The 14,784-nt window shown below is 31.2% G+C and overlaps 2 protein-coding genes and 1 long non-coding RNA gene across 6 annotated transcripts; 1 reads left to right on the top strand and 2 right to left on the bottom strand.

The window, feature by feature from the left end:
- The first annotated feature begins 2,859 nt into the window (after positions 1-2,859).
- On the top strand, positions 2,860-4,148 carry LOC125212025 (B-box zinc finger protein 32-like). 4 transcript variants are annotated; one of them, XM_048112028.1, is made up of 2 exons: positions 2,860-3,518; positions 3,653-4,148. In XM_048112028.1, the coding sequence occupies exons 1-2, from the start codon at positions 3,128-3,130 to the stop codon at positions 3,745-3,747; spliced, it is 486 nt and encodes a 161-aa protein (XP_047967985.1). In that variant the 5' UTR covers positions 2,860-3,127; the 3' UTR covers positions 3,748-4,148. The 4 variants fall into 4 exon arrangements, with proteins under 4 accessions (XP_047967985.1, XP_047967987.1, XP_047967986.1 ...); XM_048112030.1 differs by having other exon boundaries at positions 2,860-3,538; XM_048112029.1 differs by having other exon boundaries at positions 2,861-3,518; positions 3,649-4,148.
- Positions 4,149-8,743: 4,595 nt separating this feature from the next.
- Positions 8,744-11,251, bottom strand: LOC125212301 (frataxin, mitochondrial). Its single transcript, XM_048112427.1, has 5 exons — positions 10,901-11,251; positions 10,566-10,638; positions 10,249-10,296; positions 10,066-10,160; positions 8,744-9,258 (listed from the first exon to the last, which is right to left on the bottom strand). The coding sequence occupies exons 1-5, from the start codon at positions 11,137-11,139 to the stop codon at positions 9,129-9,131; spliced, it is 585 nt and encodes a 194-aa protein (XP_047968384.1). The 5' UTR covers positions 11,140-11,251; the 3' UTR covers positions 8,744-9,128.
- A 1,611-nt stretch (positions 11,252-12,862) lies between these two features.
- Positions 12,863-14,438, bottom strand: LOC125209117. The gene is made up of 2 exons (XR_007174312.1): positions 14,167-14,438; positions 12,863-13,114 (listed from the first exon to the last, which is right to left on the bottom strand). It is a non-coding gene; the product is annotated as an uncharacterized LOC125209117 (long non-coding RNA).
- Between the last annotated feature and the right edge of the window lie 346 nt (positions 14,439-14,784).

The raw sequence follows: 14,784 nt of genomic DNA, 5'->3' as shown, positions 1-14,784 counted from the left end.
ATGAAATGCACATATTTTTATGGGACGGACAAAAATAGAAAGTGCACATATTTTTTTTTGGGACGGAGAAAGTTTTTATTAAGATTTGTCTTTCAATTTATTGAAATACGTTTAATTTTTGCAATGCGATTTATATTAGATTTAAATAATGTTACTCCTTCAAAAGTATAATCTTCTAATTTTGCACTACAATCAAGCGCTCTCATATAACTAATCAAATAGTAGTAGTAATAAAAATGAATTATGAAACTGCAATAAATCAAGTTTTACATCGTAACTATATTTTTCACAAAGCACGACGATAAATGATAAAATTCATTTTTACAATGCCGCATTCTAAATAAGACATTTTTTAAAATAAAAATATCACTATCTCTACACATAACTCACAAACCATAATTGCATAAAATTTTATATTGTACATCAAATAAGAAATACTACTTCATTTAAAGTATTACAAAAAGAATAATTAAAAATTAATCTCAAAAATACGATCTTAATTAAGAGCATCCACAATATAGTTGTCTCGAACTCAAGCCTCAGCCGATTTACCATTATTTGAACTCATACATATTACATATACTTCATTCATATTTTGTCATGCCATATCGTGACCGTGCAAATGATGAGATATAAAACCGATAAATCAAGACTCCCTTTATTTATTTTATTCCTACTATTCCTTTCAAAGGGAACAAAAGTATTTGAAAACAGAAAAAAAGGTGAAATGGGTCATTTCAGAGCCACAAAAAAACCACAAGAAACAATGAAGTAGGGTCGGTGAAACAAGAAAAGAGTATTCGAAAGTGGGGCCTTTTCCAAAAGCTTAAGAAATCAAAATCACCAACCACATCCAGCCCACGTGGCCCAATAACCCTTATTGGACCGAGCGAAACTCCACGTCAGATCACAGAGAATAAAGAACCGACACGTCAGCAGGGGACCAAATAATGATCCACGCACCTCTGCCAATCAAAGGATGCAGATTCCTGTGGGTCCCGCCTCCTCTATCCTGCTCCTCAAATTTTCGACAGCTGGCACACCCACTCCCAATTCACCGCCACACATCAAAATTGATCCAAGGTCCCCACTCCACCAAGTCCACTTGTCAAAGGAATATATTTCGTGGCCCCACCATTTTTTTTTTCTTTATTTTGTATCCATAAAATTAACTAAATAATCTCATTAGAAATAAACGTTTTTCTTTTTAGTTTGTCCTATTAAAAATGAAACGTTTTCTAAAATGAAAATATTTTTATTTCTATTTTTTCATCTCTCTTATTTTACTCTCTCTTCATTAACTCACAAAACAACACTAAATAAAAACTCATGTTAATTTCCAAATGTTGCATATTTAATGGGAAGGGGGGAGTATTGTCTTAAATCTCGTATCGAAATAACGGAAAGACGGGAATAGTAATTTTAAAAATTAATACAATTCGATATAATCTATTGTTTTACATTTTGATGAATTAATTAAATTGAGCTTAACACATAAATCGTTATATATTCAATTGAGTAATTTATCAAATTCAACATGTGAAACATCACCTTAATATATAGCATTAGTGACATTCAATAAGTGATGTAATAACTAGCCACACCGAATAAGTGAAATAACATACATCTCCATAAATTATAGACTTATATACTACTCCTACTACTTTATACTACTATCAGCTATTTAAAAGTAAAATTTTAGGAATGAGACATGTTTTAATGTAAAATTAATAATATATGAGAGATAAATAAAATAGCAATTGAGGTAATGTTAATATGAAACCTTTTCTTTGTTATTGTTTAGCCCACCTCAAAACAATCCATAAATGATATCCATAGATGGAGTAATTCTTATTGAATATTTGCTTTAATAATTTTTTTTATTTCAATGCAAACTAGATACTTGAAGAATGTTCCTTTCACACATGATTAACCATTTATTTTGGCTCGGTACGAATTTAAAAAATTGTTTGATTTTGTAAAATAAATGAAAAAATTTGTTCAATGTGAGTAGTTTATTGATTATAAAAAAGTATATTTTAAACTTTGAACTTTTTCAAAATGATAAAACTAAATTTTGTGGACAAGGGAGTACTTCTACCACCTATAGTAATGAGTCTTGAATTGTACTAGTACTATAGCTTTTTATGTGAGTTAATAAGGCTTTGGGATGATCTCGTCATTTTAAAAAGTTACTATTTTTTATAGTAGCAAATAAATCGAAATTGGATGGTAAAAAATGTGGTTCGACAATTTTTCGAGATGAAATACGTTCATTGTGATATCTATTAGAAACAAATTATAGTAATTGAATCCCATAAACTTTTTAGGGTATATAGTCATTTAAATCATCATGTTTAGTCAAAATATGGTCTATCCCACAAAGTTTGAAAACCGCTAATTAAATTGTGGAGTTTCAATTTTTCAGTTTATCCCATCAGTCGAATTTTAGGTGAAATCTTTATTGACATAAATTGAGATTTAAATCACAAAAAGATGCGTGTATAATCCAAAGTGTAACAATACGAAGTTTGATCTAAAAGTTAGATTGAGATTCCAAGATTGATTTCAATGTATTGATGCAAATATTCTACCTAAAATTCGACCCGAAATAAAATAGAAAAATTAAAACTTTTTAATTTAATTAGCGAACTTTAAATTTTATGAGATAAATTAGACTTTGATAAAACTTAATAATTTAAATGATTGTTTATCCAGTTTTTAAAAATGAAATAAACTCTTGGACTGAAAAAAGGCTGGAATATTATATTCTCAAAACCATAGTACATTAAATATATATATACAGTATTAGAAATGGAGTGAAAAATAAAAAATAAAGAAAATAAAGATCATGATATAATTTCCTTCAACCAATAAAGAACGGTTTCTTCTTCCTCTTCCCACACCTTCTTCCTTCTCTCTCTCTCTCTCTCTCACACACACACACACACATCAGTTACCACTTTCTCTCTCATCTCTCCGCAACCGGAAATTCCTTTTTCCTTTTCTCCCTATCTCCCTGGTTCTCGAATCATATTCCTATTTCCTCTCTATATCTTTATCTCACGCCAAAATCTCCAAATCATAAAATCGGTGCGTTTTTTCCTCCTAGAAATCGAAATTAACGATGAGAAGATGTGAGCTCTGCAAAGCGAAGGCGCGGATGTACTGCGCCTCGGATCGGGCGAGATTGTGCTGGAACTGCGACGCCGCCGTGCACTCCGCCAACTTCCTCGTGGCGCGCCATTCCAGGAGCCTTCTCTGCGACGTCTGCCAGTCTCCGACGCCGTGGACGGCCTCCGGCGGCAAGCTCGCCCCCACCGTCGCCGTCTGCGAACAATGCGCCGGCCAAGAGCGCTGCGAAAACGGCGGCGGCGGAGAATCGGAGGCGGAGGAGGAGCAGGAAGCTGAGGAAGAGGAGAATCAGGTCGTTCCGTGGTCGTCGACGCCGCCGCCGCCGCCTGAGAGCTCCTCCAGCGGCGATGAGTCGGTTGACGCCGAAGACGTCGTCGTTTCGCGTAAGCTGTTGCGAATTGAGGTTTGCTCTTTTTGATTTTGCTTTTTTCAGCTTTTGAGGAATCAGATTCGGAAAATTTAATTTACGTTCTCGTGAATGAGCTGTGATTCGATCCATTGTGATAACGGCAGGCAGATCGGAGCTGCGAGCCATCTCGTCTAAATATCCGTGCTCCTCCGCCTTATGCGGCGGTGGAAGCGGCGTCTAGAAGTAAACCGCCACCGCTTTAAACAGTTCGTACACCGGATTCGGGTCGAGTTAATGTGTTTGGATCGGAGATTTTGGATTCGCTGCGGCGACTTCACCGGGAAGAAACTGGTTCAGGTCAGGAAATGGCTGAATTTTTCTGCGATTATTTGGGACCGTCGATCTGAATTTGTAGGCGTTGATTTTAGCCGTTGAGATTTGGATTTACTGACAAAAAATAGCTAAATTATTTAGATTTGAGATTTCGATTGGGTTTGGATTGTGATTTGGGGTTAATATCATGATTAGGGTTAATATTTCCTTTTTCTTTTCAAAATTATAAGCTGAGATTTTGATTTTCGGAATCCACTTTTAATTTTGTATAATTAGTTCTTTGTAATTTGATGTTTGTGAATCATTGAATATACAAATTTGTTCGTTATTATGCATCGATTTATACGCATATATTCTCTACAATAAACTACTTCTCCATATACACGTAAAAAGGTGAGATATTTGTTTTTTTTAATTAACCATTTTATTGGATTATGAATAGTATGTGGAAGTTTCTTTATTTATGCCATGAATAATTATGATAAGTTGTACGAGATCAATAATATTGTACTACAATCTTAATTTCTGTTATTTTATTTTACTTGAAAATCACTAACTACAAGCACAAGTGAACAAGCACATATGTATACATATAGAATCGTAATTAATATAAAACTAAAATTAATAATCAACTTTGTGATGAAATACTATGAAATAGCAACTAGGATTGGTATTAGCTAGACAATCGAATTTGATTAATTATAATCATTAATATAGTAATTATGTCAATTAATTAGCAATCAACGATGTAATGTTTTTCTGATTTTGCAAAATTTTACTTAATTTACACGAGTTGACTTATAAATGATGTCTGTACATTTTATTGTTCCATAAGTATAATAGTAATACACTAATTTATTAAGTTTTATTGACACATGTTTTTGAATGAAACGGAAATCCCATAATATCTCAAGAAAATGGAAGGTTGTATACCAACACGACTATGTCTATGCTCACTGTTACACTTACAAAAAACTAGTAAACGTGTTTGAAAGAAAAGAAAAAACACATTTTGTCACATTCATACCTAAGCCAAGTGTGTACCAACCAATATTAGATACTAGTATCATACATGAATAACGTCCGACGCATATTTTTGTAAAGAGTGAACAACGTAAATGGTACCTGATCTTTTACTTTCGCACATAAATGATACATGATTTTTATTTTATATCATTTTTGGTACCTATTAATCAACTTTTTGGTAACTAATGCAATTTTCTCCCCAAAATACCCTCTATACAAATTCATTTGTCCATTTGTATCACAAAGGATATTTTAGGCATTGACAAAACCAGTACCAAATGTGATATTATAATATCTTTTCTCATTCTCCTCACTCTTTATACTATTTTTATTCATCAATATTAATATTATTATTTTGATGTTATAAATTAATAATTAATTTTTTTTAATATGATTTAAATATACTTCATTATAATTATAGTTATAATTATATTTAATTATTATAATAATATTATTGTTATAATAGTAAAAACTAGTACTAGTAATTAATAAATAATAATAATTATTATTTTATAGTATTAAATTAATAACTAATCAATATAGTTTTAATCAAAATTTAAAATTGTGAATTGTATTCATAGTGATAAAGAGTTGAATATTTTTAGTTAGGTGTTTCAACCCTAAAATGAGTATAAATAATTTAATTATAAATATTCAATTGATTCAATTACTCTAAATAATTAATTTAATTAGGTGTTTTGTTATTTATTTATATTATGAATGCAATTAGATGTATGTATAAAATACTAAAAAGAAAGAAGAAAGAGAAGAGAAAAGAAAAAAGAGGAAACATAAACTAAGGAGAAAAAGAAAGAAGAAAGGAAGATAAATACTAAAAAGAAAGAAGAAAATGAATAAAAGAAGAAGAAGAATCTTTTGTAAATAAATAACAAGCAAACACAATCCTCCCATTGCTTGAAGGTATTTCGAATTTAGAAATAATTATTACTCCCTTCATACTTTAAAATTTGTTACTTATTTCCATTTTCATCTGTTCCTAAAAATTCTTCACCTTTCACTTTTAATCTACATTTTACTAACTCAATACACTCACATTTTATTATAAATTAAAATATAAATAGGATTCTGGATTCACATGCCACTAATTTGAATTAAAGTATGCATTAATTACATTTTATGGTTCAAATTTTTTAAGAAATTATACACAAAAACCATAATATTATGCACGTTCCCTATACTATATGTATGTCTATACTTTTTAATTAAAAACATAAATAAATTACTTTTTTTCTCAAATAAATCAATTTTTAGTTATATAAAATTTGGTTGCATAGAGTTGTTGTTCTTAAAATTATTAAAGTACAAAACCAAAAACATCTAACGCCGAGTGATGTGACTAAAACGACAGCTTACAGTTAAAAAGATAGATTAGAGCTTTTCATAATACCATAATTAAGCTTATTTAAAATTATTACTATTACTTAATATTTAAAAAACGACTGCAGCTGACAGCCACTAATTCTCCCATTTGAATTGAAATCACATATTCTACTAAGCTTTATTATTATAATTTTGATACATCCTATGATATTAGCTTCATTTTTAAATATTTTCCTTGAAAAATATCTAGATTGCTATTAGCTAATTTGACTAACGAAAGCTATATCTCAACTTTAAATTAATTTAATCACCAAATTATGGCCGGCGATTACTTCTAGTGGCTTAAACTTTTTCTGCAACTGTTGAAGAATCGACTTTTTTATTTTATATTATTGTTTTGGGATTGAGTTGATCTTATGTCTAGCTGTATGACTTAAATGTCGGCTTATAATTTTTTTTATTAAGATGTGTATTGTACGACTTAATTATGACCATTAATCGCTCATGCTACATCTCTAGTTTATATATTCTATTCGAAAATATCTCCATTATTTTAATATACATAGATCCAATTAGATTAGACTTGTCAAATTTTTAGGGGATTTTATGTATAGTGGTTCTTTAATTTGTCTTTCTTTTATGCATTGCTAATTTTAATAATAGATTTTAGTTAATTAAATTGATGGGATTATGGATATGGGACCTAATTGGACTTCGATTAAAAATTTACTTTATTGCTTCTTTACATACACCACACATTCTTTTGGCTCAAATAAATTATGATGATTTGATTGGCGTTACATCGTTTCAATATTTTCCTATTATAAATAAACCAATAAGTAATTATGATGTCGAGAGACCAGACTAGGGAGTATTTGAAGCTTTAATATCCTTGCACAAATAGTAGTTTGACTAAACTAAATCAATATGCATAGACCATAATACTCCTTCATTCTCTTATTCCGTTCCTTGTTAAGTGATTTAGTATACATTGTAATTCGTGATCAAGGAAGTAATCTTACAAAGTCAGTTACTGATTTTTTTTATTATTTTTTTTTTCATTTAGGAGGTTCTATAATTGGAAACTTATTGGGTAGAAAGTGGAGTACTAATCTACGGATCAGAATGTTCTCTTTTCTTTTTATTTAAAATGGATATTGTATAGTTTGTGAATGTATTAATCATTTAAAATTTTACTATACATAATACACTCCATACAAAAAATGACAAGCATTTGGATTCAAGCCAACTCCGTGCTCCCCAACTACAATCACACATTATTTTACGTATGAATACTGCAATAAATATATAAGTATAACATATTAACATTGTAGATTCAAAATAAAACTATGGTACTTTGAAATGGAAATTTTGTACTATGAGAAAAAGGTGTGGTCTCAAATTCTTGGTGCCCCCACCTTACTTATAATCTCAATACTCAATAAATATTACCTGTACAATTTTGTAGTACTTACTTTCATCAATGGCAATAAATATGAACAATATTATTGGAGTGAAAGATTAAAAAATGAAATATGGGCCACTGTTTTGTGGTTGAAAATTGTTTTAGGTGAATTGATGTGGCTGCTATGGTTATGTTGTGTGGGCTAAAATTCAAGACCTCTCAACAACTCTTAAGATATTTTTAATTTGCTCTATTTTTTTATTTTTTACATAGACAACTCGTACACTATTCATGAAAACTTTCCAAAAGTCCATCTTAATATTTTAATTACTTTATATTCATAAATATAAAAATTATTATTGAGATTGTCAAATTTACATACTAAAAAAAACAATGTCTGATGTGTTCCAAATAATAATTTACTTATGAGATTAGAATAAAAAAAATGTGTTAAAAAGTACTTACGTTAACAAAATACTGGAGATGTTTATAAATGTTTTTCGTAATAAGAAAATTTGGTGAGAGTTGGGTTACCATCATCAATAACATTTTTCTAAAATCGTGTATGATTTTATTTTATACAGTGACTTAAGAACTCATTTCATATAAGTTACATCAGCATCATCAACGAGAACTGATGTTAAAGTCATTATCAACTTTATCTTATAAAAAACTAAAATCAGCTCACAATATTAAAGAATTCGGAGTATATTAGAACTATACCAAATATCTATAGATTACACTACACGATCATATATGGAGAATAAATATTTTCTTTTATTTAACAGCTAGACGCTAGTTACGTCTTATTCGTCATATATTAAAGAGTATATGTTCATGATTTTATCATATATTTTAAGATTATAAATTGAACGTAGTAAATGTATTACTATAAGTTTCAACGTATATATAATTACGAAAACCAAAGTAAAGAAGGGAGTATAAAATTGCAGTACGAAACCTTTTTGTATTTATAATATTGTACTACTACTAGTTTAAAATGAGCTGCATTATTTAAATAATACATTGAATCATGGATGGAAAATTGATGACACAAATATTTAACTAATGCTGGAGCGTGTTATATAGTACTAGTATTTCAGTTAAAACTCAATAGCAGCAGCAATTTTAACTAAATCAAGAGATCAAAATCGTGACAGTATCAATTTTTATTTCATAGTAATGATAAGAAATGGCTGGACCAGAATATGTTGTAAAGATCTTTTCTGGGCATCAAACCTGCCACACATTATCGGGCAGGGGATCGGCGTTGGCTCGTTAGCCAATACTCCACACATAGAACTGAAAATTTCTAACACAGCGTATTATCACCACGTTCGTGAATTAGCCAACATATATTACTTGTCGTACGACATACTAGATTGCAACTGCTATGAGGATGTGGGGCCACCATATGTAATGCGAAACGGTGTGAGGAGATAGAGATAAGAAGAAGGGAGGATAAGGGTTGGATGGGAGTAGTTAATGGGTTCATTGAAGAAAAAGTTTCATGTAGAGGATCTCATTGTTTTAGTATGCTCAAGAAAGGCTGATAGGGTTCTTGCACAGCTTTTCTAACTCGGTTTCCAGAACTTTAAAAAGGTTTTGCTTCGTTCGCTTATAAATCCAAGCTTCAGCTTTCTGATCCCAGTCAAAACGAGATGGGCCACTGCATAAGCAATTGAGACAGCAATAATTAAACTAGAGAAGTGAAGAAAACTTAGTGCAACACACATGACAAAAGAAATTTAAAGTATTGAGCAAGCATCTCGACAGGAAATAACATTATCTCCTGTAGTCATGCAAACTACTACTATTATAATACCAATCTACTATCTATTCAACTTAATTGCAATGTAATACGATTTCCTGAAAGCATTTACCATGAAAAAATTCAACCAAAGAAAATTGCAAGCATGGATGGATGATCCTGCCCCCTCTTCCCACCAAAAGCATTGGCCTTTTAAATTTAAAAATAATATAGCTAATTGTTTTACATAAGTTCCTCAAAAGTTGATGGAGTACATTTTTCATCTCCTTCAGTTTTTTTATTTTTCAATGCAGCTGTTTCCCCATGTTATTTTGCCTAGTGGCAGACAATCATGACCATTTCAAGTTCAATTACCCATTTAACAAATACTGTACTAAATAAAATAAAGAACCAATATGAACCTTTTTTATAAAAGTTGGTATTCTTAAAAGAAAATGGGTATATTACATATGTTACTGCCCGAGTCCAAGGACACCACCCAAATCAAACTTGATGTTCACTGTGATTAACTTACTCAAAAAACTTGGTTAATTCTTTAAATTATATGGTGTTTAGTTTTCAGCACATACATGACAGATGGTTAAAATCACACCCCAAAATGTGGCATTCTCAAGATCCAAAACAAAAATTATAAGCCAAAGCACATCAAGACAGCATTCTTAAACCAGTAGGTTCTATCTCTGATTAAGTCAGAAACATCAATACCTCACTGGAGACGACATCCATATCTGTCTATTTGGCGTTTGCTTGTTTATGACATAAGTCCCGAAATCCCCAAGCTTCAAAGTGAGGACCTCGTTCTGAAAAACAAACGCAGTAGCATCATAAACCGACAGAAATAAACGTAACAAAGATATAAACATCTCCCCACAAATTCATCCGTCTCACCCCATAGTCAACGTCAAATCCATCAATGTCCACAGAGTCACCATATTCCTATAACAGCCAATGAAACCATCAAAACACACAATAAACTCGTATAGTGAAATCAACAGTGACAGAACATACACTTGCTACTGCACTTCATCAATGAGCAGACTAGTCATTTTCAAATAGTATTGATCATTTATGTTTTAATCAACATTTGAAAATGCCAGTTTTAAGTTGTTTCCAGCACTAAGGTAACCCTAATCCTATCATTTCCGTTCTCATTTTACCAGTAAAATTCGCAGTAACATTCAATCCAAATTTTGGAATATATATACCTCGAGCTTCTCAAGCAAATCATGGATGGTGGAATTAGCCAGCTTGTGATACTCTTCTTCCGTCAACAACGAGCTGCAGAAAAATACCAATGCACAATCCAGAACCCTCAGTTTAGTACCAAAATATACTCTCAGTCATTTCCCCAATCCCTATAACTAAACAAATAAATTTACAATAACAAACGTTTTCACCTAAACTGTGACATCAAAATACCAATTAAAGCAATTATTGATTCATTTCCAATCAATTAAAAGGAGAACATAAGCAAGTTAAAAAAATCGCCGTAATCAAACTTTTTCGCAATAAACAACTAATTAAGAATTTTCACTCTCACCAATAGTCAACCGCGTTAGGTCCGTGAGGTTCCTCTTTGGTGAGAGAGGAGAGACGGCGGCAGGAGATGCTAATGCACGAGAAATTTGGGCGCGAATAATTGGCAGAAGTTGAAGATTCAGCTGAGTAGTTAGAGAGTGAAAACAGCGATGAAGTTTCCGTTGCTGCGGCTGAATAAGACGACGATTGTAGAGGCCTCAGAGCTCTCAACACCGTTCTTCTCAGCGATCGAAACGCCATATTTTCTGGATTTCTCGGTAGCCGGAAAAAGGAACCGTAGCTGAAATTTGATGTTCTTATTTTGGGTTTGCTCCTTTTTCTGTTGGGCCTATATTTTCCATATGGGCTGAGTCAGGTCTAAGCTTCATTGAAATTTTAATTGTATTTAGAATTATAGACCAAAATATTGACCTCAACACAATTAGTCATGGATATGAACATTTTTTTTATTTGTCATAATTTTTTTGGTTGATATTTGTTCAATTTATGAAATCCTGTAAATTAAATCATAGTTTGCGAATTGCGATTGTTACATGAAACTTTTTTTTTTTTTTTGAAACAGACAATGTGGTGGGAGCCAAATTTTCTGTCGTTGATATACTTGAAAGGACGTCATTTTCATCATTTTAATCACTTTTTAGGACTTATTTTCTTAAAGTGCATCATTGATTTTTGAGTTTTTAGGCTTTAGTTAGGGTTCATAGCTTTGACTCATGACTAAGTTACAACTCACTGCAGCATTGAAATTGGTTTGGGTTGGCAACTTACAAATCGTGATTCAGACATCACGATTTGGACTTATTTGAGACAATTTCAAACTATAATAAATTTAGATAACAATATAGAGTTTAAAAATCATAAACCTGATCATAGGTTAATCATTCATGATTTAAATATTAATTTTCTTTATTTTATTATTAAATTTTATTATAGTATCTCGTGAACAATTATTACTACAAATTATATAGTACTCTCGTCTCTTTAAATTCAAAGAGAAAAGAAAAATATATCCAATTTGAATCTAGCATATTTGTAAATTTGATGGTCATACTGATATAGAACCGAAAAACTAACTTGTTACGATAACGACATTGACTAAATGCCAACGTGTTCATGAAAGGTGTGAATGGGATTTGGATCCCCTATTGTGGTGGAATGCATAGCAAGATGTTGTTACACACATTCTAATATTTTATAGAAAAAGAAATTAATATTTTAATATTATAATTTTAAAATAAAATATTAAAGCATGTGTGCATTCCATGAGCAAGATTTTAATGAGTAGTGGTAGTAGTAAATTAAATTATCCTTTAGTCTTTACAAACTTATTAATGTTCATTAGCTTAGAATTCTGACCACAAGTCTATAATATGTTTTGTTACCGAGAGAGATAAAAGTTTAAAAGTTAAAAGAGAACATAATCACAATTCACAACTAATCAAGGGTCAAGACAGTGACATTAATTGCGAATCTGAATTTGGCTAAACGTGAAAAGTATAAGAGTCCGTTTGGTACACGGAATTGGAATTGGATTGGAATTGAAATTCTATGGAATGGAATCGGAAGGAATTGAATTATAATTCAATTCCAAATCCTTTGTTTGGTATAATCAAAGAATTGGTATGAAATTGCATTATAATTCCAAATCCTTTGGTTGACATTCAAAATATTGGATTTGGAATTGAATTGGAATTCAAATCAAAATTTAAAATTTTTAAAATAACTAATTTTTTTAAATAATCATTTTTTAATAAATCTTACATGTTTATTTTTTTCTCCTCTAATATTTAATTTTTTTATTAACTCTAGTTATATCATAAAAACAAACCTAATATATAATTATAATAACATAATAAAATAGTTTTATATGGAGTATACATAATCCATTATAATTCAAATACAAGATAATTAAACATGAATATAGTTATGTACAAATTATATCACGTCATATGTAGTCCTGAAACAACATCGAATTGATACACAAATCATAAAAGAAAATATTATACAAATGTCAATAAATAAGTAAATAGTAAATAGTATAAGCTAGATTATCCCTAAATCTAGTCCACTCATTTGTAACTTGAACAATTGTAATTCCATATGAGTGTTGAGTCTCTTCTATCTCATTACGATAACCACCCAACACATATGGTTGCGCCTCTTTCTCGTTGTAAACATCACCTTGAGCAACTCTAGTTTGAATCTCAGCATCAACCTCATCCAATAACAGAATGTTAAACATCAACAAAAACCAAAACTTCTTTGGCAGAAAATCAAGACACCAATAAATTTAACCAAAGCCAAAAATTGATGACAAGAGATCAAACTCAAGCTTTGTAACAAACTTACATAGATGGAATCCAGCAGCTTCCACTATCTTAAATGTGATCATTCAAGTTAAGAAAATAACTATGCAACTATAGAGATGTATAGATACAGACAGCATAAAAATAATGGAGCTTTAGTTCAATATCACAGCTATATGAGATCTGATACACCATGCCATTTTTGTTACTTTTAATAAAACTCTTATTTATTCAAGACCTTCATGCATCCAACAGCAAAGAAAATAGTAGTATCTTTTTGCAGAATTCAAAGCTTCAAACTTTATATGCAAGTTGGAATTTGAAGTGTAGGACTTGGTAAAAAAAAAAAGTAGGATTTTTAACTCAAAAACACAAAAGGAGGGTAGGGGGATGCTTCTTCAAGTAAGCTCCAATCCAACAAAAGCATCTTAGATGAATAGCCATACAAGGAAGAATAGATAGAATTGGTGTTGGATTTGGACAAATTCAAGATATATGCCCCAGTTCAAACTATAGTTCAACAATATAAATAAACAAAAGATATAAGTACAAAAAGACTGTATCCACTCTCCATTGTTAGAATTACTACTATTGATCCCTCTAATTAATTAATTAGCAAGAGACAAAGAGAGTGAGAGAGTGAGAGGGGATTAGCATCGAATCTGAATCTTGCCTCGAGAATCAGAACCAGAAAACAATATTGGGGTGTATTAGCATATTTGTCACATGGTTTGAGTTTTTCATCTCTTTGATTTGGGGGTAAATCGGATCTCACTCCACCCAACCACATTCATCAACCAAGTGATCACATCATTCATTGCATTGCCTTATTTTGTGTAATTAATGAATAGGCAACACCCACCATTACATTGAACAAAACTATTGCCATACAACTAAACCAAAAATACCACCACCGTTTTATCCATAACAAGAAATTATAGGGGAAAATAGCCGGAGTTACCTGATTATCCATTGATTGTAGAGATTAATCAGCTAGGGCACACTCGCAGCCATTGATCGTAAAGATTAATCGGCTAGGGCACAGAGAGAGCCGCTGGGGGCGCGAAGAGAGATGGAGAGAGGAGGAGGAGGAGAAGAAACGCGCAAAGACAATTTTTTCATTTATATTTGACCCGTTTAGTTTTTGACCCGTAATAGGATCCGCGCTTTTTTCTAATTCTGACCCGGTTTCATATGGAATTGGTTTTATAATTATTTTCTTAATATATGGAATTAGAATTGAGGAATTGGAGTTGGTGGAATTGGAGTTCAATTCCAAATCCACTTATTTTTGTACTACCAAACAGTGGAATTGGAATTGGAGCCTCCAATTCCAATTCCAAGGCTCCAATTCCATGGTACCAAACACAGCCTAAGTTCAAAAAGTTTGGGGCATCTACAATGTGCCTCAAAAATTCAGTTCCAACTCCAATTTTCAGCTGTTACGTCAGCTTTTATTAATTTAATTTAAACACTTGCAATTCAGCTAGCTCTATTTCTAGTCTTATTTTTAGCCATTTAAATAATTAAATTTTAATTAAAAATATATTAATTGAAATGAAAAATAAATGTCCATAAA

The sequence above is a fragment of the Salvia hispanica genome, chromosome 3, assembly GCF_023119035.1.
Source record: "Salvia hispanica cultivar TCC Black 2014 chromosome 3, UniMelb_Shisp_WGS_1.0, whole genome shotgun sequence".
In the NCBI taxonomy this organism is placed as follows: Eukaryota; Viridiplantae; Streptophyta; class Magnoliopsida; order Lamiales; family Lamiaceae; genus Salvia; species Salvia hispanica.
The sequence above is the reverse complement of the archived record's forward strand: the minus strand, read 5'-3'. Positions and strand labels throughout refer to the sequence as shown.